General features: G+C 33.6%; 1 protein-coding gene across 1 annotated transcript; it reads left to right on the top strand.

The window, feature by feature from the left end:
* Positions 1-7,249: 7,249 nt before the first annotated feature.
* Positions 7,250-19,574, top strand: LOC127722352 (uncharacterized). Its single transcript, XM_052229237.1, has 4 exons — positions 7,250-7,326; positions 13,325-13,384; positions 18,058-18,492; positions 19,513-19,574. Exons 1-4 carry the CDS (start codon positions 7,272-7,274, stop codon positions 19,572-19,574), a joined length of 612 nt encoding a protein of 203 aa, XP_052085197.1. The 5' UTR covers positions 7,250-7,271.
* Positions 19,575-21,107: the final 1,533 nt, after the last annotated feature.

The raw sequence follows: 21,107 nt of genomic DNA, 5'->3' as shown, positions 1-21,107 counted from the left end.
GTTACTGATAAAGGGCGATTATTTGATTGATTTATTCAACTTTTGTACACAATTATTTCCTGCATCCTGCCTGGTCATACTTATTTATTTTTAATTCCTACTAGAATAATAATTTTCTAAACCCCCCCCCCCCCCCTAAAAATCAAATGGTCATCCCCTTATACAGAATGTTAACCCTAGTACCTAATTTATACTTATTTAGCATGGCCAGTACGGACCTTAATGCCACTGGGAATATTTTAATAATTTAGGAGGGGGGTCATTCAGCAATTTGATCTTTTTTTATGGCAAAGCGTGGTAAATATAGGATATTCAATTAATTTTAATGGCATGAAAAATGATAAAGTTGAAAATATGTAGAAAATTACTCTGGTTGCTGGGACTGAACCTCTGCATAGACGAAGTCGATCATGAACATAGTTTTGATATTAAAATGGTATTGAATGCATTGTATTATAGTCTGATGTTTGAAATTAAAGGTAAACCTGTATTTCTGATACGTATTTTAAAACGTCTTTTATATCTCTCTTCATTATCATGGCCGTTTAGAATATCACTGACGCAGAAATATTTGAAACAAATGTACATTTAAATAAGAGGATGTGGTATGAGTGCCAAAGAGACAACTCTCAATCCAAGTTACAATGTATAAGAAGTTAACAATTATAGGTCACAGTACGGTCTTCAACATGGAGCCGAGGCCCTGTCTACTACATGTCAATGTTTTCTGTTGGTATTCTGAAAGCATTTTATAAGAGCTATATCTTCCCACATTTTATTTTGATATTCTATCATTCATTTTACCTTCAAATATTCATATAATGATACCTTAAAATTTTTCTCTGTATAGTCCATACAAAATGTTTCATATTTTTACAGCCTGTAGCTTAAAAACAAAACTCGGTGACCTATCATTGTGTTTTTCATATTTTTAACATATCACAATATATACTACATCTTTGACAAAGGATATAAGGACAAATTCTATCAATTTTGGTTTACACTTCCATACTACTATTAGTGGAAATTTCGATTATTTAGTAATGCCGGTAACTTGTCTTTGTACCCATAAAATTTCACGTAAAAGTCACCATAATAGTAACCTGTTTTGTTTCAAAAGAAAATTAAACTGAGTTCGAGTCTATGATACTAAACCTATATGTAGGCCGTAACCCCTTTACATGCATGTCACAAGCCGAAGATGCAAAAAAATATTTCAGAAAAACTGCGAATTGATACTGGAACAGAACTGAAATTAAATGTATTTTCTTTTTATCAAATACTTTTCTCTTTTCAAGAAAAATCAAACTGATATACTGCAACGTACATAGCGCAGTAGGCAAAAGAAAGCAATTACAAGATTAATACTTTTTTAAAAACCATTTTACTAATATTAAAACACAACTGGTAGCAACAAGATGACTTATTTTCAGGTTTGTATTGTTTGTGTCGGGATCTTTTAGAGCTTACTATTCGGTATGATTTTTTCATTGTCGAGGGCTGTATGGTGATATATAGTTGCTTTCATCTGTCATTTGGGTCGGGTGGATAGTTGTCTCGTTTGCAATCATACCACATCTTTTTATTTTAAATTTGTTAATCAAATAAACGATTATTGATATCTTAAACTTAAATAATCTCAAGCATACACCATGAGCTAGAGATGTGTATTATTAGTTGATTTATTATTGTGTTGCTAATATCAGAGTCAATTTGATGTAGCCCCCTGTCACGTATGATATCTTTAATTATCGCGGGATTTAAACTCAAGCGCGCACAGGATTTCGAGATCAGCGTTGATAAGTCGCTTATGTGAAACTGGTCTATTGGTACCAGTTCGAGCATAACTGTTTTATGATCTAGAAATTGTTAAATTGTTAATCTTTACTCCCCATAAACCAGGGGGTGATGCGAATAAGATCATGGCCCTCTTTCTCTTTGGGATTTAACCTGAAGGAACTTGAGCATCCATTGCTACCAATGGTGCACATATTTGTCAGTTAAATCAATCATGTCGGCATTCTGTTATCATGTCAGACCTCGTCATTCAAAGTGAACTGTGGCCGTTAATTCCACATAACTTGTTTGTTAAGCTTTGCCTTAAACTTGATTCTTTAATTAATGATACTAAAAATAGTTTTAAACCTTTAAGTACTTACAATGACAATTTTTTTTTGTCTCCTGTGTGACGTATTCAAATCTTTGTAAAAAAATCTTTTCACTCTGTGTACAACGAAATACGCCTTCAAGTTACAGGTGTTTTGCTGACTTTGAACGAAACACCGTAATCTAAAGAAAAGCTCCATAAGGTTTCATTAATCTACAGATGAACACTATAGTATAATGATGGAATTTAAAGACGGTAAGGAAAAAACAATTTCTAACTGTGAATTACTGCTGGCTGGTGCTGAATAATTAGAAGATGTGGTGCAACAATTATCAAACAAGTTCTGTCAGTAAAACCTACACGTGAACTGTTCCCATGTACCTGAACTATTAGAAGAAGTGGTTCAACAATTATCAATAAAGTTCTGCCAGTTAAACCTACACGTGACCTGTTTCCACATAAAATTTTAAATAAACTTTTCACTCTTTAAATTTTGTCCGCTTACCTAATCGTAGCTACTAAGGCCGTCTGGTATCTTTAGCCACTTTTTTACAATCAACGACCAAATCATTTTTAAAAACTCTCTTTAGAATCTTATCAGGAGTGGTGGATATTTTACATAGACCTGGATAAAATACACTAGAAATTTTCATCTTCCAAGATGGATCAAGTACACTGGCGGATTCAAACCGGTTACTCTTTTACAAACCACTGCCACTCTTTTACAAACAACGACAAAATAATTTTTCATTATTTAACTGTCATTCTACGAGAAAACCAGGCAAATTGAAGGAATATCAATTCCTGGGGTATTTTATTTTATCTCGAAATATATAAAAAACTAATATATATTTGTGTTTAAATAAAAAAAAAAAAAAAAAAATTTAAATATCGACCTCATTGTTTTATTGGGTGATCAAGTATAACCATCATATTTGGTCCATTTCTGATTGCTGAATTTAGTCCTTTTAGAACCCCCAAGAATACCTTTTGGGCTTTAAAATTGGATTTAAAAAGTATAAAACTACATCAAGTGTCTTCAGATTGATGCACAAAATAAAATTTCTCTCTCATAGTAAAACCCTCCCTCCCTTGAAAGCAGGTCAAAATAGAGTAAGTCACATGACCTTTGACATTGTGAGGTTTTTTTAAATTAAGACAAAACAATACGGGACGCTTATTTTTCCCTAATTTTGAATGAAATATAAAATATAGTTGTTATATGAATTATTGATAATTTTTCTCTCTTGGGTTTTCAGTGTAAATATATTTTTTTGGTGAACAAAATAACCAAATTTTCAACAGTTTCCTCACCAGTATTTTTACTGATTACCTCCCCTTTGAAACCTTTCCTGTCACAATCAAAATGGCAGCCCCCATGGAAACACTTGTTGCTAAACAAGAATGTAGCTTTTCTAGATCGTTTGATGCAGTGAAGTGTGAAGGAGATTGTCAAATTATATATAAATTGAGATGTGATATCAGTGACCATCTTATTCGTTTTAAATCCGGTCCAAAGACAAGCATGTATCAATACCAGAGGGTTTATTAATACTGTATCGTGCTGGTTTATTTACGGTGGAAAATGCCACTATGAAAATGACAATATGTGACTCTCACAGAGACAAACTTAGTACACAATGGTATAGATGTAAGCGAACATGTGCACATCCCTTACACCCAAAGTCAAGTAAAGAAAAGCCAGATCGGGGAATAACACTTGCCATGGCAAAAGAGATATGGGTGCATGACAGAACCATCACAGCAGTTGGAGATGGTAAGAATTGCTTGCATTTAGATATTGCGTGTTGCAATGAGACATATGATATGGAATAACGTTCATTGTCTCCAAGTATAAAGTTTATGTAAGCTTAAAAAATGGATGAAATGTGAGGCTATTCCTGTTTTGACATGTTTGAGCTGAGCACAATTGAACTATATTTTGGGACAATACATGGTTATATAATTATAAGTTATACTGTAACACACATTATCGCTATTTCATGAAAAAAAATTGATCTTACTGACTGATAATTTCCTTTCTCATCAGAGTCGAGTGATATGAAAAATTTCACTAGAAACTAAGGGGGCATGTTACATTGCTAATGAAATTAATTGACAACATTATCATACATGTACATGTACGTAAAATAGCGTAAACAGATTATTGTTGGTCATCTGAACTTGATTGCTTTTCTAACTTTCGCCATTGATAAATTATAACTGTCATCTTATAATTAAGAATAATTCATGAAAACCATAGATTTGTTGGAAATTTTCACATGATATTCAAATTTTATCCTGTAAACCTACCCCCAAGGGTGACTGGGGAATAGAAATATGGTCACCATTGGTCTTCCTCCGACCGGCGGTAAAACCCTCGCTAAAGTGGGGCGTCCGTTTGGCTGTGCGGGATGTACAAGTACGCAGCCACGTCCGGTCAGAATGGGGACGTTAAATCCGATGCCTCGTGTAGAGAGAATGCCACACTCTCTGCACGTTAAGAACCCTTGCGACAACTCTTTGAGGGGTCCGTAGGTGACCTGTTGCAAGGCAAAATTGCTGTCCCAATCCAATTTACCCTCATTTTCCAGTGGCAGTCTAAATTTCCCCGACCTTCTTCCCGGATGACCTACATTACAGAACCTACCTATTGTATTAATTGTTAATTTGTTCTCGTCCTGAATATGCATGAAATATTTGCCACTGGACGTTAAGCAACCAACAATCAATCAATCCTGTAAACCTGTGCACATGCTATTTCTATACGTGAAAAAAAACCCCAAATTATTTGCATCATGTGCATTGGGATCCCATTCAAAGAGAGCCCCCTTTTTGCTGGAAATAACTAGTTGAAATGTTTGGAAGTCACTGCCCATCACCTTATTTGGTCAGTAGGCAACCCCCCTCCATTTTTAAAAGTTCTTGATCCCCCACTGTGGCATTGCCAATGGCACATTAAGGTGACATAAAGTTAAAAAACCAAAACATAGACTCGAGCCAATGTAATTGCACTGCTCAAACAGAACCACTGCAGAATTAAAACATTAAATCTTCTGAGGCCATGCAAAAAATTGTTGGTTTCCCCATACATGTACCATTCACATGATGCAGGATCAGTTTATACCTCCCAGTTATGTCTTTTATCTTTTTTCTTCTTTTCTTAGCAGATAAAAAACTTGCACAATTTATCATTCCATTTATTTACATACATGTATGTCGCTTTTACCACATTATAGAATGAAAAACAAGGATTTTATGAGATTAACAACACCATTCTCATAGGCAGATACAGGGGGGGCCTGGGCCCCCCTTTTGTGGGAAAAATTTGGTTGATTATATAGGGAATCACTGAAGCATGACTGGAGCGGCCCCCCCCCCCCTTAGGTCAGTCAGTGGGCCCCCCCTTATGAAAAGTTCTGGATCTGCCACTGATTCTAAATGTATAGTAAAAACAGATTGTTAAACATGTTAAAAAATAAATTGAGTTAAATTATAATAGACTACTTTCGAGTTATATAAAAAAGAAGATGTGGTATGATTGCCAATGAGACAACTCTACACTAAGGACCAAATGACACAGAAATTAACAACTATAGGTCACTTTACGGCCTTCAACAATGAGCAAAGCCCATACCACCTAGTCAGCTATAAAAGGCCCAAAATGACAAATGTAAAACAATTCAAACGAGAAAACTAATGGCCTAATTTATGTACATACATGTACATGCAGAATGTGATGGGGTGTTATGTTATGTATGTTACATGTACATGTATGTTCCCCACCGGAAAAAAATTGTCAATTATATGCACCTTTATGACGTCATTCATTTACCAGATAGAGGGATTCACCTGTATTCCTACACTCAAATTCATCAAGCGATCAAGTGATCATCATTATGCAGGATAAACTAGAAATAATGTTTGTTCCACAGGTCATTTAATTACAAGAAATGTTTAAGATTAATCATCATATTCATGAGTCAGACCATATGTACTTACCATAACATGTTTTTATCCACCTTCTATATTTACATTTATGACAGGTTTATGCAGAAGTTGTGTAGAAAGACACAAGAAAACATACCATACAGTTGTAGATGTACAAAATGATATTGGTAGGTTTATAATATATACATTTACTACCTGTTTTCATCTTTTAGACAGCAAATAAGGGAAGATTTATAAGAATATCATGTGACTTTGATTCTTTAGGCCATACTACATGTTCAATGTACCTATATACATAATCATCATGATAATTTCTTGTAAATGGATATTAATTTGCTTGTATAAATTTACAGAATACTGTAAAGGTTGCTCAATATTTCCGGCCTTGATAATTTCCTTTTAATCAAATGTAAATCAGAGAACTACAGTTAACGGAGGTATATACCAGAACAGAACAAAACATCGAAATATCTAAGCTGGTTTCACTCCCCCATATCAATATTCCCTGATAAAAACATTGCCATTTGTCCAAAAAAAGTGAAGTACATGTATAAATCCTGGCAAATTCAGGAGGTGTGAGGTTTGCAAAAAACTAAGACCTGGTAGGCTTAACATGTATGCTATTATGCAACAGTAATATAACTGTACTAATTATAATGTTAATATAGGTGCAAATATTTACACTATTAAATACACACTGTATGTACTTCTTTAGGTATAAAAAAAGGAGATGTGGTATGATTGCCAATAAGACTACCAAAATTCACATGAAGTGGATGCAACCATACAGCCTTCAACAATGATACAATCTAATACAGTACCGTATGGTTAGCTCTAAAAGTCCAAGACTTGAAAAATAGGAAACAATTCAACTGAGAAAACTAATGGCCTTATTTATGACAAAACATTTACAAAAAAAAATATGACAGATATGAACCAAGCACAACATAAGTATGTGGTTTGAAGAGTTTATTTAAGTTCTTTTTTTATTAATCAGATTAACCATATATATGCATGTATGCATATTAAATTATTTGCATTTTAGAATGGAGTAATTTTAGCAAATATCTACCGATTGCGAAATTCTCAACATTAAGTTCAAGTACAGTATACAACATGATACAATTTTAACTTCTATTTCTATTTTTATTTAAGTGGAGTTCCATACAGTTGCAATGATTTTCATGAACAGAATATTAATAGAAGTGAACAGATGGTACCTTGCAGTCCATGTTTTTCACCAGCCACATATCCATCAGAAGATTACGGTAAACACAAAAATTGGTTTATACATACATTTGCTTATAGTTACATTAGATGTATGTGTCATTATAATATGTTATTCTGATTAGTTAACTGCAATCTCACGTTATTCCTTGATCAACTTCATTTCAAAATGAATTGTAACATTCATGTTGACAGGTGCTTCTACAATAAAGTGCCCAGGTAAATAAAGGAAAAAACTTGATAGTAATCATGGTAATTTTGTTTTCATGATCATAGCAAAAAAAATGTAATTACAAGTAATGAATGCTTCTTTTGGTATTTTCATAGGGTTGTAAAAGCTTTGACCATGTACACATTTAAATAATAAAGCGCTTCATACAAAATGTACTTCGGTCAACGCTTTTACACCCCAATGAATTTACAAAAAGAAGCATTCAATTCTTAAATGATGAATATGATCTTATTAAGTTGGTCATGTTGGATGTTCAATTTAATTTCAAGTTTTATGAACTTTTATCGTGAAACATTGACTGACCTGACAACAATACAAATGAACTTTAGATTTACCCTTTTCCATCAGTCAGTCATGTTAGTATGTAATATTTAAATTCTCCCTCATGAATTCGTCCGAATTTAAAACATTTCTATACTAAATACATGGCTAAATAAGAGACAATTCATAATTTAGGTTTGTTTGCTCGCAGTAACTTTCTTATTTTCTCAGCGAAACAACATTTAATATCTTGTAAACATTTTACAAATTACAAAAATATACCACAATTCCATCTATATACATTCACAATGTCCTCTAAATACATATCAATACAAACATAACTGTAATATATTATGCAGAGCTTAACGTTAACTTCGTCTATCAAAGTTACTGGAGCACATCGATAATAATCAAACGTAATCAGGACTTATATATATGCCTATAAAACCCCACCCGTACTACCGCCCTCGAAATATTCGTGCAGAAAACAACAGTAACATCAGACCACTTCTGATTTACATACTAGCCAAACTTGTACCACAAGTCTAAAGATAGAAATAGAATAGGGAAATTCCAAATATAACGGAATAGAAATAAATTTAAATTCTCCCTCATGAATTCGTCCGAATTTAAAACATTTCTATACTAAATACATGGCTAAATAAGAGACAATTCATAATTTAGGTTTGTTTGCTCGCAGTAACTTCGATAAAACAAAGGAATAAATAATTTGAGAACTATATGCCAAGATGCAAGGAAACAGCCATTTGAGATTTTAAATTGTCTTTAATATACCCATCTTTGGCTTTATCAGAAGCCCATCTACCGTGGACTTTACGTAACCTATCAGAGACTCCTCTATTAGCCCCCGTAGAAGCGCCACCACTTCTCAAACTATGAAGCCCAAACTTAAGCGTATCTAAACCAATATCTGATAAACTCTCTAACAAAATTTCTCTCGCTCTGGTATAGGACAATGGACTATTTATATTACATAATTTATAAACATCTTTCGATTTCATAAAAGACAGTGCTCTGAAAATATAGCTATCAGAATTTTTGCTCAATTCAGCTAAATTGATATACTTATTTAACCAAAAAACTGGACATAAATCTGTACCTGTTGCAGCTATAACAACAGAATTACCCCTTCTGTATAAATCAGTTTTGCTTTTATCAATGCGAATTTTAACATGACTGACTTGAAACTCAATATTATTCATCTTAATGTTAGCCAATTCACTATACCTCAAAAATCCAGAAAATCCTAACAGAAATAATACTACTACACGCAATTTTTTGAGATTATTATGATCTCCGAACTTCAAAACAATTTTCCTTAATATATCTGGCGTAATAGGTTCTTTTTTGTTTATAGGTTTACTTAGCAATCTTCTTCCTCCTTCATAAATAAGACCAAGGAATTTGTCTGAACAAGGATTATGTTTGAAATTAAAGTCATGAAACCATTTTATTGAATAAAAACTTGCATCTAAAATCGCAACACTGGATCCCTGTTGAATGAGTCCACCTATATACATAGAAATCGTAGTAGTTGTCGCTGGTAAACACTGAAGTGAACATGAAACACACCATTTTTCAAACTTTTTAAAATAGCACTTGTATTTCTTAATTGTAGAATTTGATCTAGACGATTCGACAAAAGAGGGTAAATCTCGTATGATACTGGCAAATCTCGAATCATTGGCATAACACTCAAATTGTTTCCATTGATCTGTAAAATAAATATAATAATGAATACCAAGTAATAACTATAAACAAAGTAAATATAATTAACATTACTACTATAAATGAATGCGGCATTTCCCTCGCAAACAACCCAGTGCGGCATTTCCCTCGCTAACAAATGAATGCGGCATTTCCCTCGCAAACAAATGAATGCGGCATTTCCCTCGCAAACAAATGAGTGCGGCATTTTCCTCGCAAACAAATGAATGCGGCATTTTCCTCGCACACTTACTGTGGCATTCAACCTCACAGTATCTAAAAAAGTCATATACTTATATATATACAGTGGCATTAACCCTCACTGTATTCATAAACAATTAATCAACAATGTTAACAATGACATATCTAATTGTTGCAGTTAAAACATCACAATGTTAAATTTAACATTCTTACGAATATAGTCTCATATCTGATAACTGCGGCAAATAACCATCGCAGAAAACTAAATCAACTACAGTCTGTATACAACATTCAATGCATAAATCTCAATACTTCGAGAAATCCAACAACAAAACATATACATTACTGTTAAAAGGTCTCTGTGCAAATATACTCTTTTCTTGTGAACCTTTTGTAAAAAAGTTCATAGGTTTTACGTACTCTCTAAAGTCTATAACGAAAGATTTAAATCTGTCTGAAAACCTATTCACTAAGATAGGCCAAAATAACGCTGATGGCCATTTAGGTACAACTAAAGTGCCTTTAGCTTTACATAACCGCATGTGATTTAAACACTTGCTAACTAAACAAACTGGTGGAACTAACCAGTTATTATGAGCAGACCAATCATATGCGAAAGCATCAACCCCGGAAGTATCTGGTGAATAATATCTAGAATTAAAATAGTCTACTTTTTTGTTTTTCGAATCTGCAAAACGATCGCATGTGAATGGTCCCCATAATTTATCAAAATATACAAAAATTTGATAGGAAACACCCCAATCGTCATAATCAAAAATTTTGCTCAGATAATCTGCATAAGTATTTTTATCTCTAGGTATCCATTCAACATCCAAGAAAATATTATGTGACAAACAAATATGAAATAAGCTTAAAGCAATGTCTTGTAATTCTACTTTCATGCTACCTTTTTTAACAATCTGTACTACATTTTGGTTATCTGTATAAAGTTTAACAAATTTTCCTGTTAAATCAGATTTAAAAGAAGAAATATTCTTTTCTACAGTTTTCAATTCTCTCCATGTAAAACTTTTGTTTCTTTCATGACCATCAAACATAAAATGTACAATTTTGTTATCATTCGTTATAAACCCTGCTCCGGCATACTGACTAGCGTCAGTGAAAATTACACGCTGTGGTATTCTATTTATAGGTACAATGCGTTGGAAAGATAATGACTCGCATTCAAAATACCAAAATTTTAGTTCCTTCAAAATGTTGTCATTTATAGGGATGACATCGTCCCATGCAGATCTACAACAGACTAGCATATGCATATGCTTCGTCATCATTTGACAAACGTTACCAAGAGCAGGAATCATAGAAATGATTTTTCCACATATTTTAGCAATACATCTATAAGTCAAAATAGTTTTGCAATCTACTACGCTCGATATTAGCAGCTTTAAAGCAAATAATTTTTTAAGCGATATTTCTAAAGTACAATCTTTAAAGTTCCAAACAAAACCTAACCAATCAATATTTTGTACTGGTTCCCAGACACTCTTTTCTGTATTAGCAATAAAACCGGAAAGCAGTAAATCATTTTTTACTGTTTTCGATAATTCAAAACATGTATCAAAATTTTCTGCTGTACCCATACCATCATCTAAATAAACCACCATGGGAAATCCTAAAGATCTCCAGTATTTAACTAACACACGTACTGTCTTGGTAAATATATGACCAGCTGATGAAAGTCCAAAAGGCAAAACCGAAAAAGTAAAATAACGCACTGTATCACCATATTGCCAAGAAAATCCTAAATATTTTTGATGATCAGGGTGAATTTCTATATGGTGATAACCAGACTTTAAATCAAATTTAAACCCAAAACCGCTAAAATTTACAAATGTCATAGCTTCTTTAACCCCTTCAAATTTAACTTTTTGTTTCTCGACAAATTTATAAACATGTCTCAAATCTAAGACTAATCTTTCTTTACCCGTACTATTTACCGACACAGTATGTGGATTAACGACAAATGGTCGATTTACTTCTTTTATACATTCTTTAGTTAAAAGTTCTTCAATAGAATTTTCCACAAATTCTGAGTGTTTTAACGCGGATCTATTATTACTTAGAAAAATAGTCGGTGGTTCACTCAGAAAAGGAATTCTATAACTAAAATTAATAACATTCATTATAAAATCATTAGCGTTAAGTACATTTTTCCAAAACAATGCATGTTTTCTTAAATTTCCTTTCACATTTATAAGATTTTGACAAGATTTTTTCTCATACTTGTTAACAAATTGAAAACAATACTCAACTTCATCTATGTCTGTATCTGTTTTGTTACTGGGTCTTTCCTGTGTTCTGTTCCTGGAACTTTGGTGCACCAACTGTCGCTGTAGGAATCCTTTTTTCGGGGCAGTTCCTTGCAAAGTGCCCGGGCTGGTTACAATAGAAACACTTGTAACTTTCTGACTTGCCTACTTTGGAGAACTCGGTATCACTGACTTGGCCAAGGCCACGAAAAAAACTCCTGGAATTGAATTCTCCTTTTCCGGAACCACTATTGGAAGATTCTGGTTTACTGTACGGCTTGGAACTTCTTTTACGAGAAGCCCTGGAAATAGCAGCACGCAAATCACTAGCATCTTCTTTATTGTCGGCCAACGGACTATCCAAGTACTCTTTAACCGTGTCCCATCCATGCTATCTTTAGAATTTTGTTACGCTTACGGATGATTTCCTTTTCCTGGGTAATAATTTCACTAACTTCGGAAGCGTTTCCAAGCTTTATACAACTTTCAACGGCAGCAAGCCTCTCCAGACGCTCGGTATTAAACGAATGTTGCACTTTAATTCCCTCACTTTGGAATACAAATTCTGGTTGGTCGACACCGGTTGCTTTAACACTTTTTCCTAAACGAGCTTCGAAATGATTAATCAAGGAATGTTTTTGCTTCTCTAAAGCATTGTTTAAAGCTGAAGTGAAAAGCGAAATAGCCCCGTCCGTACTTAACTCTGTTTCGTTACTATTTTCAGCATGTTGAGTAGTAGCACGGCGTTCATCATGGTCGGAGCCTTCCTTGGACATATTATGCAGAGCTTAACGTTAACTTCGTCTATCAAAGTTACTGGAGCACATCGATAATAATCAAACGTAATCAGGACTTATATATGCCTATAAAACCCCACCCGTATTACCGCCCTTGAAATATTCGTGCAGAAAACAACAGTAACATCAGACTACTTCTGATTTACATACTAGCCAAACTTGTACCACAAGTCTAAAGATAGAAATAGAATAGGGAAATTCCAAATATAACGGAATAGAAATAAATATATATATATGGTAATATATCAATGATATGTACTCACTGCAGTCATCTTGTATAGTACAACACTGTTCAGCATAACTTGAGTCACAATGACCTACATTTCACACTTCACTGACTTTTGTTAAGTATTCAGTTCATATTCATTTATCAAAACACTCCTATAGTAATGTATCATCCTTTTGATCATGGATATATCAAAACTACATTATTGTAAAGAACTACACAATACACCAACAATTGCAAACTAACTGATTAATGGGATGCTCATTATTTATAGATTTTTTTTTAAATCATAGTATTGATTATTATATGAATTCTCTCTTTCAGTTGATGAAATGAATCCTGATGCTGCTGACATTAATTCAAGTCTGCAGATTTATAGTTCTGGTAAGTTTGATAAATAATACAGTATAAATCTTCATTTCCATGTAGAGACCTATTGTAAATGTCAATCTTTAAAAAAATCTTCCCTGAAACTGCTGATTGGATTGTGTTTAATCTTAGCCAGGATCATAATTAATGTATTATCAAATTTTTGTCAATTATGTAGGCCAACCAACAAACATTGATGCTGTTGCTAAAAATAGATTGATTGATTGATTGTTGGTTGCTTAACGTCCAGTGGCAAATATTTCATGCATATTCAGGACGAGAACAAGTTCACAATAAATACAATAGGTAGGTTCTGTAATAGATTAAGGGATTCAGGTCGGAGAAATTTAGACTGCCACGGGAAATGAGGGTATATTGGATAGGGAAAGAAATTTAGCCTTGCAACAGGTCACCTACGGACCCCTCAAAGAGTTGTTGCAAGGGTTCTTAACGTGCAAAGAACGTGGCACTTTCTTTACACGAGGCATCGGATTTAACGTCCCCATTCTGACCGGACGTGGCTGCAAATTTGTACATCCCGCACAGCCAAACGGACGCCCCACTTTAGCACGGGTTTTACTGCCGGTCGGAGGAAGACCAATGGTGACCATACTTCTATTCCCCAGTCACCCTTGGGGGGCTAAGAATAGAAACAAATTATAGTGTGATTTTCATCAAACTTAAAGCTATCCTTATTATAAATTTATCTTTCAGAATGCCAGGTTGTTTTGTATTTTGGTGTATTGCTGTCAAATTTAAGGACTTATGCCGTGTTCACATTGACCTAAACTCGGTGTTGTGTTAGTGTAACTCACACGTAAACTAAACACAATTACGTTCCCATTGATAAAACTCAATGTTTACATGTAGTTTAAATCATGTTTTGTCTACACACAGTCGATAGTCAATGTAGGCCTTGTGTAGGTTAAGTGTACACAAAACTAGGCATTAAGAACATTAATTTTACCATGTATATTTAAGGAAGAAACGATTTTGGAATAAAATTGATATTTATAACAATTATTTATAAAGTTCTTTACAGAAATATTTGTCTAAACTTGATATATTCATTTGTTATAAAAAAAAAACTTTGCGTAGCTTTATTAACCGGTACCCTTATCAAGACTCAAAGCAGCATCATTGCCGAACACATAATTCATTTGAAAAGGTCTTTCCGAAACCGACTCGACGTACACAGAAATATTTGCCACTGGTCTTTACTCAAACAACGATTCACTCATAAAGGAGTTACCAAAAGTGTGAGGTAAATGTATTGTTTGTCTAATATCTCCGATACGTTAAATTACACTTAAAAATAAAAAAAAAAACATTACCCCCTCCCTTTGTCAAATACTCCCTGGAGAAGAAATACCATTTGAAACAAACAGAAAAGATATAAATGTAGTGATCCTTACATCTCAATGTTTTTTCTTTGTTTGTAAGTAAGCACACTGCTGCAGCCTACTTTTTCTAATGCATAATCGAGACATCTTTAGTATCTTTAAACTACTGCAAATCATCAAAATGGCTTTCATAAAGGAGCAACCATTTAACTTTAAAAAAAAAGGGAGGGGTATGTTGGTTTTTTTTTTTATCTTGAGTCAGAATTTTTCTCGCAAATGTTTGTATTCTGTTTTTTTTTCGATGCTAGCAATCAAATATATAATATAGTAATATATGGGGAAACTCTTGATTCAGATTATTTTTTTTATCATCTGTATGACCAGATTTTTTTTTATCAAATTCGGGATCGGAATATTTTCCATCCCCTTTTTATACGACCGCAAAAAATTTTTGCGGTCGTATATTGGTATGACGTTGGCGTCGGCGTCGTCGTCGTTGTCGTCCGAAAACACATTGGTTTTCGCACAATAACTTTAGTTTAAGTGAATGGATCTCTATGAAATTTTATCATAAGGTTCAATACCTCAAAAGGAAGGTTGGGATTGATTTTGGGGGTTATGGTACCAACAGTTAAGGAATTAGGGGCCAAAAATAAGCATTTTTGTAACTTCCAGACAATAACTTTATTGTTAGTGTATGGATCTCTCTGACATTGTACCACAAGGTTCCATATCACAAAGGGAATGCTGGGATTGATTTTGGGGGTAATTGCCTCAAAATTTTAGGAGTTAGGGGCCAAAAAAGGGAAAAAAACCAAGCATTTTTATAGTTTCATGACAATAACTTGTGTGTAAGTGTATGGATCTTTCTGAAATGGTACTTCAAGGTTCCATATCACAAAGGGAAAGCTGGAATTGAGTTTGGGGGTAATTGCCCAAAACGTTTAGGAATTAGGGTCCAAAAATAAGCATTTTTCTTGTTTCCAGACAATAACTTGTGTTCAAGTGTATGGATCTCTCTGAAATTGTACCATACCACAAAGGGAAGGATGGGATTGATTTTGGGGGTAATTGCCTCAAAATTTTAGGAATTAGGGGCAAAAAACAATCATTTTTCTAGTTTCAGGACAATAACTTGTGTGTAAGTGTATGGATCTTTATGAAATTGTACTACAAGGTTCCATATCACAAAGGGAAAGCTGGGTTTGAGGTTGGGGGTAATTGCCCTAAACGTTTAGGAATTTGGGGTAAAAAAACAAGCATTTTTCTAGTTTCCACACAATTACTTGTGTTCAAGTGTATGGATCTCTCTGAAATTGTACTGCAAGGTACCACACCACAAAGGGAAGGCTGGGATTGAATTTGGGGGTGATGAATCATAAGGGGGTTCAAAAGAATTTGGGGAGGGAGGATTTTTTTTCCTTTTTTTTTTTTGTTGCCAAAATTAAACTTTGGGGTTCTTTGATATGCTGAATCTAACCGTGTATTAAGTTTTTTGGGTTTTGGGCCCCGATTTTAAATTGGTCCACATTGAGGTCCAATGGGTCCAAAATTAAACTTTGTTTGATTTCATAAAATAATGAATTATTGGGATTCTTTGATATGACGAATCTCACCTTGTATTTAGATTTTTAATTTTTGGTCCCGTTTTCAAATTGGTCTGAATTAAGGTCCAAAGGGTCCAAAATTAAACTTAGTTTGATTTTAACCAAAATTGAATTCATGTGGTTCTTTGATATGCTGAATCTAAACATGTATTTAGATTTTTGATTATAGGCCCAGTTTTCAAGTTGGTCCTAATAGGGGTCCAAAATTAAACTTTGTTTGATTTCAACAAAAATTGGATATATGGGGTTCTTTGATATGCTGAATATAACCATGTATTTATATTTTTGATTTTTGGGCCCTGTTATTAAATTGGTTCACATTGAGGTCAAAAGGGTCCAAAATTAAACTTTTGTTTGATTTCATCAAATATTGAATTCTTGGGGTTTTTTGATATGCTGAATCTAACCATGTATTTAGATTCTGGATATTAGACAAAATAGGTAAATGTCCAATTTAAATATTTTAAGTTCTTAGACCACATTCATTCTGTGTCAGAAACCTATGCTGTGTCAAATATTTAATCACAATCCAAATTCAGAGCTGTATCAAGCTTGAATGGTGTGTCCATACTTGCCCCAACTGTTCAGGGTTCGACCTCTGCGGTCGTATCAAGCTGCGCCCTGCGGAGCATCTGGTTTGAAGTGAAATGGTCGTTCCCTTACTGCTAGAAAAGTTGTCAAAAAACTTTGCATTCGTTTCTACGTAATGAACATTTAAATGACATATAGTTTACAAATCTTATGTACAGGCAATTAAACAAGGTGTATAAATGTGAACAAATTTAATGTGAAACCAGTGTCCATTACATTAAACTAATTGTAAACATGTTTACTGTACATGGCGTTTGGTGTGAACACGGCCTTAGTTAACATGATTGATAGGTATAAAAAACAAAAATTTTCAGTTTTGACTCAATTCAGATAGATATCTATAATTCAAATAGTTAAATTTGACAGCAATAAACAAAATTTCTAAATAACCTGGTATCTTGTAATATAAATATAAAATGAAGATAGCTGTAGATTTTTATGAAAGTTTCTTTGAAATAGAGGACTATCTAAATTTAGTCCAAACTGAAAATTCTAGCTTTTTATTTTGCGGTCGTGTATTGGTATCATGTTGTCGTCGTCGTCCGAAGACAGATGGTTTCCGGACAATAACTTTAGTATATGTCAATAGAAATCTATGAAATTTTAACACATGGTTTATAACCATAAAAGGAAGGTTGGGATTGATTTTGGGGGTTGTGGTCCTAACAGATTAGGAATAAGGGCCCTAAATAAGCGTTTTTGCAGTTTCCAGACAATAACTATGTATTGAGAACTTCATCAAAATCTACTTTGACCAAAACTGTAACCTGAAGCGGGACAAACAGGACGGACTAACGAACGAAAGGATGGACAGACAATCATAAACGGAGGCACAGATCAGAAAAACATATTGCCCATAAATAGGGCATAGAAAGTTATATAATCAAATTTAAAAGTGACTATTTTAATTCAGTTTTTGTTGAGACCATTTCAGACTACACCAAGATTATTAAATACTGAATAATATTTATTAAGTAAAGTCAAGACCATAGTCGAGTACAGTTAAGTACTGCTGAGATAATATTGAGCTCAACATATGGTCTTTTTTTAGACTCTCAGCAGTTTGTAGTGTATAGAGATTGAAAAAATGATACCTAGTCAAGGTCTTGTTCAACTTTCTTATTAAACATCTTTTATAATTTTGCAGAGATATCAAGTACACAGTCATCACAGTCAAGTACACAGTCATCACAATTAACTAGCACAGACTCATGGAAACCTCCAACATATACTCGTGATAAACTGAACAGAAGCATGGATATACTGTCTAATGGGAATTTTAAACCACTGCGGTACTCCTTGACTCGACCATTAAGCAACACTCATCAATCAACGAGTGATTACATCACACAGAAAGCTAATGAGTGTGTTCAGTATTTATTTGAATGTATTGCACCAAACCAGACAGACGAATTAATGAAATTAGTTTTCAAAAAATATTATTCAAGTAAAACAGAAAACAAAGTAGAAGCAGATGCATTGACCCAGGCTGTAGTAAAAGCCTATACAAAAGCAGATGGTCATCAGAGTCAGATACAAATTCTATCTTTGATTGTGAACGATTTTAAAAAGACTGATCTCTGTAAGCTAATTCCAGGATTGACAAAGTATAAGATTGATACTGCAAGAAAATATGCTGCGACTCATGGTCCTGGGCAAATCATAAACCCACCAAAGATTCATCGAGTTAGAATGTCCAAGTTTCAGATACAACACTTTATTCAGTTTCTTTTTAGTCCATCTTTTTCTCAAGCAGTAGGGTATGGTTCTAAAACCCTTCACTTATCATCTGGACTGCAGATAAAGATACCTAAAATGATAAGAACTATGATTGCCTCAAGGATTATCAACGCATATGAAACCTATTGTGAAGACCCAAGAAATCGCTGTATATCCAAAGCAACATTATACAAAATAGTCAAAGTGTGTGCTGCATCACAAAAAAAATCTTTAAAGGGGCTTGATAGTTATACTGCAGATGGCATGACGGCCATTGAAACACTTGAAAAAATTGTCTACCGCTTGGAAGAAAATGGGCTTTCTAATGAAGCTTCTAAAGAACTGCTTAACAAACTTGCAAAGGTGAATCAACATTTAAAGTTTGACATGAAGCTTCATATGAAAAAAAAACTCAAACTGTGCTGATCATTGTATTACGTTTGCTCTGACAGATGATAAGAGTAAGGACTTTAAGGAATCTTGTGGCCATGAACATACCCAGACCTGTTCTCCTTGCAACAAAGTTTTAGAGGTTACAACTGATATTTCAAATTCACTTGCTGAAGCTGAAATGGAACATGATTTTGATCTATCTTGTAGCAAGTTATCAGAATGGAAAGCACATGTTGTAAGAACCATCAACCAAGAAACAAGTAAAACTGAATTAATAAAAACCACGAAAAACCATCAAGCCCTGATAATCATGGATTGGGCCATGAAGTATTTACCTCATAGTTTTCGAGAATCACAACAAAATTGGTTTGGCAAACAAGGCATCAGTTGGCATGTGATAGTTGTATTAATACCAAAGCAACCTGATGACAATCATGAAAACTGTATAGAAAGAAATTTTAGCCTGGTTTCCTTTCTTCGCATATTGCAGGGCGGTACTCAAGGTTGGTTGTCAGTATCCATGTTATTGAAGGATGTTTTGTTAAGAATTAAAACCATGCAGCCAAATTTACAAGAAGTGTTCCTTAAATCAGACAATGCAGGTTGCTACCATTCCTTGCAGTTGATGGCATTTATTTGGAAGAACAATTCTCTGTTTGATTTACGGGTAAAAGAATACAACTTCAGTGAAGTACAGAGTGGAAAAGACTTGTGTGATTCTAGAACCGGAACTTGTAGGATGCATGTGCTAAAATTTGCTAACGAAGGAAATAATATTGAAAATCCAGCAGATTTGAAGAGAGCACTAGAGTGTAACAAAGGTGTTAGAAATACCTTTGTAACACTAGTTGACATTTCAGTTGAGAACCCACCTGTTTTGATAGGGACAATTAAACACTTCAAGATCAGCAAGATGTCTATCAAGCATTTGGTATAGGAAGTGGATATCTCATCACAAATACTATACTAGAAAAGATCTCCAGAAACCTCAGTTATGATGAGAGTAGGATAAAGGTAGGTTTGTAAATAGGTTTTGTGTCTTTGACTCAACAAGAACAGCAAATCAAACAAGACATACAGATAACCTTGACAACATTAACACTAGTACTTGGATAACATATTTAGCTCACCGGGCTAATGACTATTTTACCAATATTTTACTTTTTTTTACTACTGCATGTATCTTGAAAACTATAAAAGATAGATAGACACTTTAAATAGCAAAAAGGATCAAAAAGTCAATATTTACAAACTTTGCCGTAATTGCTGGTTTACTCCTGGTTCATGTTAAAGTCATAAATTATTACCTTTATTGATATATTTCTTACTATTTTGTGCATTTCAGAGTGAAACAAAAACGAAAAAAAATAGAGAAAAACGGTAAACAGAAAAAAAATTAGCAGCAAAACAAGATATACCAAAAAAAAAAAAGATTTTTTTCATGAATTCTATTAAAGTCCACAATGTAAGAAAGTATCTAATGTCATGAATGTTGAAGTTACTCATAGACCTAGATTAGAAATACAGACTCTTTACAGCCTGTATATATTGACAGACTGTTTGGTCACTTTCTTAATATTACAAAAAAAAAAAACATGTAGATATACCATTTGTATATATGAAAAACTTTTAACAAATTAATTTTTTAAAGTAGAAGATATCAGATTTATAAACATGATATAAAGATATGGCTTTTAATCAGTAATGTCAAATATTTCCCATTTTTTTATTTTCAGATTATAGAAGAGCCCTGTGAACATGGTGAAGAAACGTTTAATTTAAGACCAACAAAACTCAAGTTGAATAATTCAGTAGAGCATGGAGATTTAAGTTGCACAATTCCTGGGTGTGTCAAGTCGTTTAGAAAACCTTCCACTCTAGAACAACATGTGTTTCTTGTACTTGTATTTCATTTATTTTTATTTGTTATTATTCATTAAATCATAAAAACTTTCAAAATGTAGTTTTAGATATGCAAAATCAGATTATATGTATAAAAAAGACTTATCGACTGTTCATAAGTTTTATTAAATTCTATCCTTTCGTGGTTGAAACATGTATAAATTCCCCACCCACCCCCTTGTT

Source organism: Mytilus californianus, unplaced genomic scaffold (genome assembly GCF_021869535.1).
Source record: "Mytilus californianus isolate M0D057914Y unplaced genomic scaffold, xbMytCali1.0.p SCAF_12, whole genome shotgun sequence".
NCBI classification, from domain to species: domain Eukaryota; kingdom Metazoa; phylum Mollusca; class Bivalvia; order Mytilida; family Mytilidae; genus Mytilus; species Mytilus californianus.
Note: the sequence above shows the minus strand (reverse complement) of the source record. Positions and strands in the feature narration are given on the sequence as shown.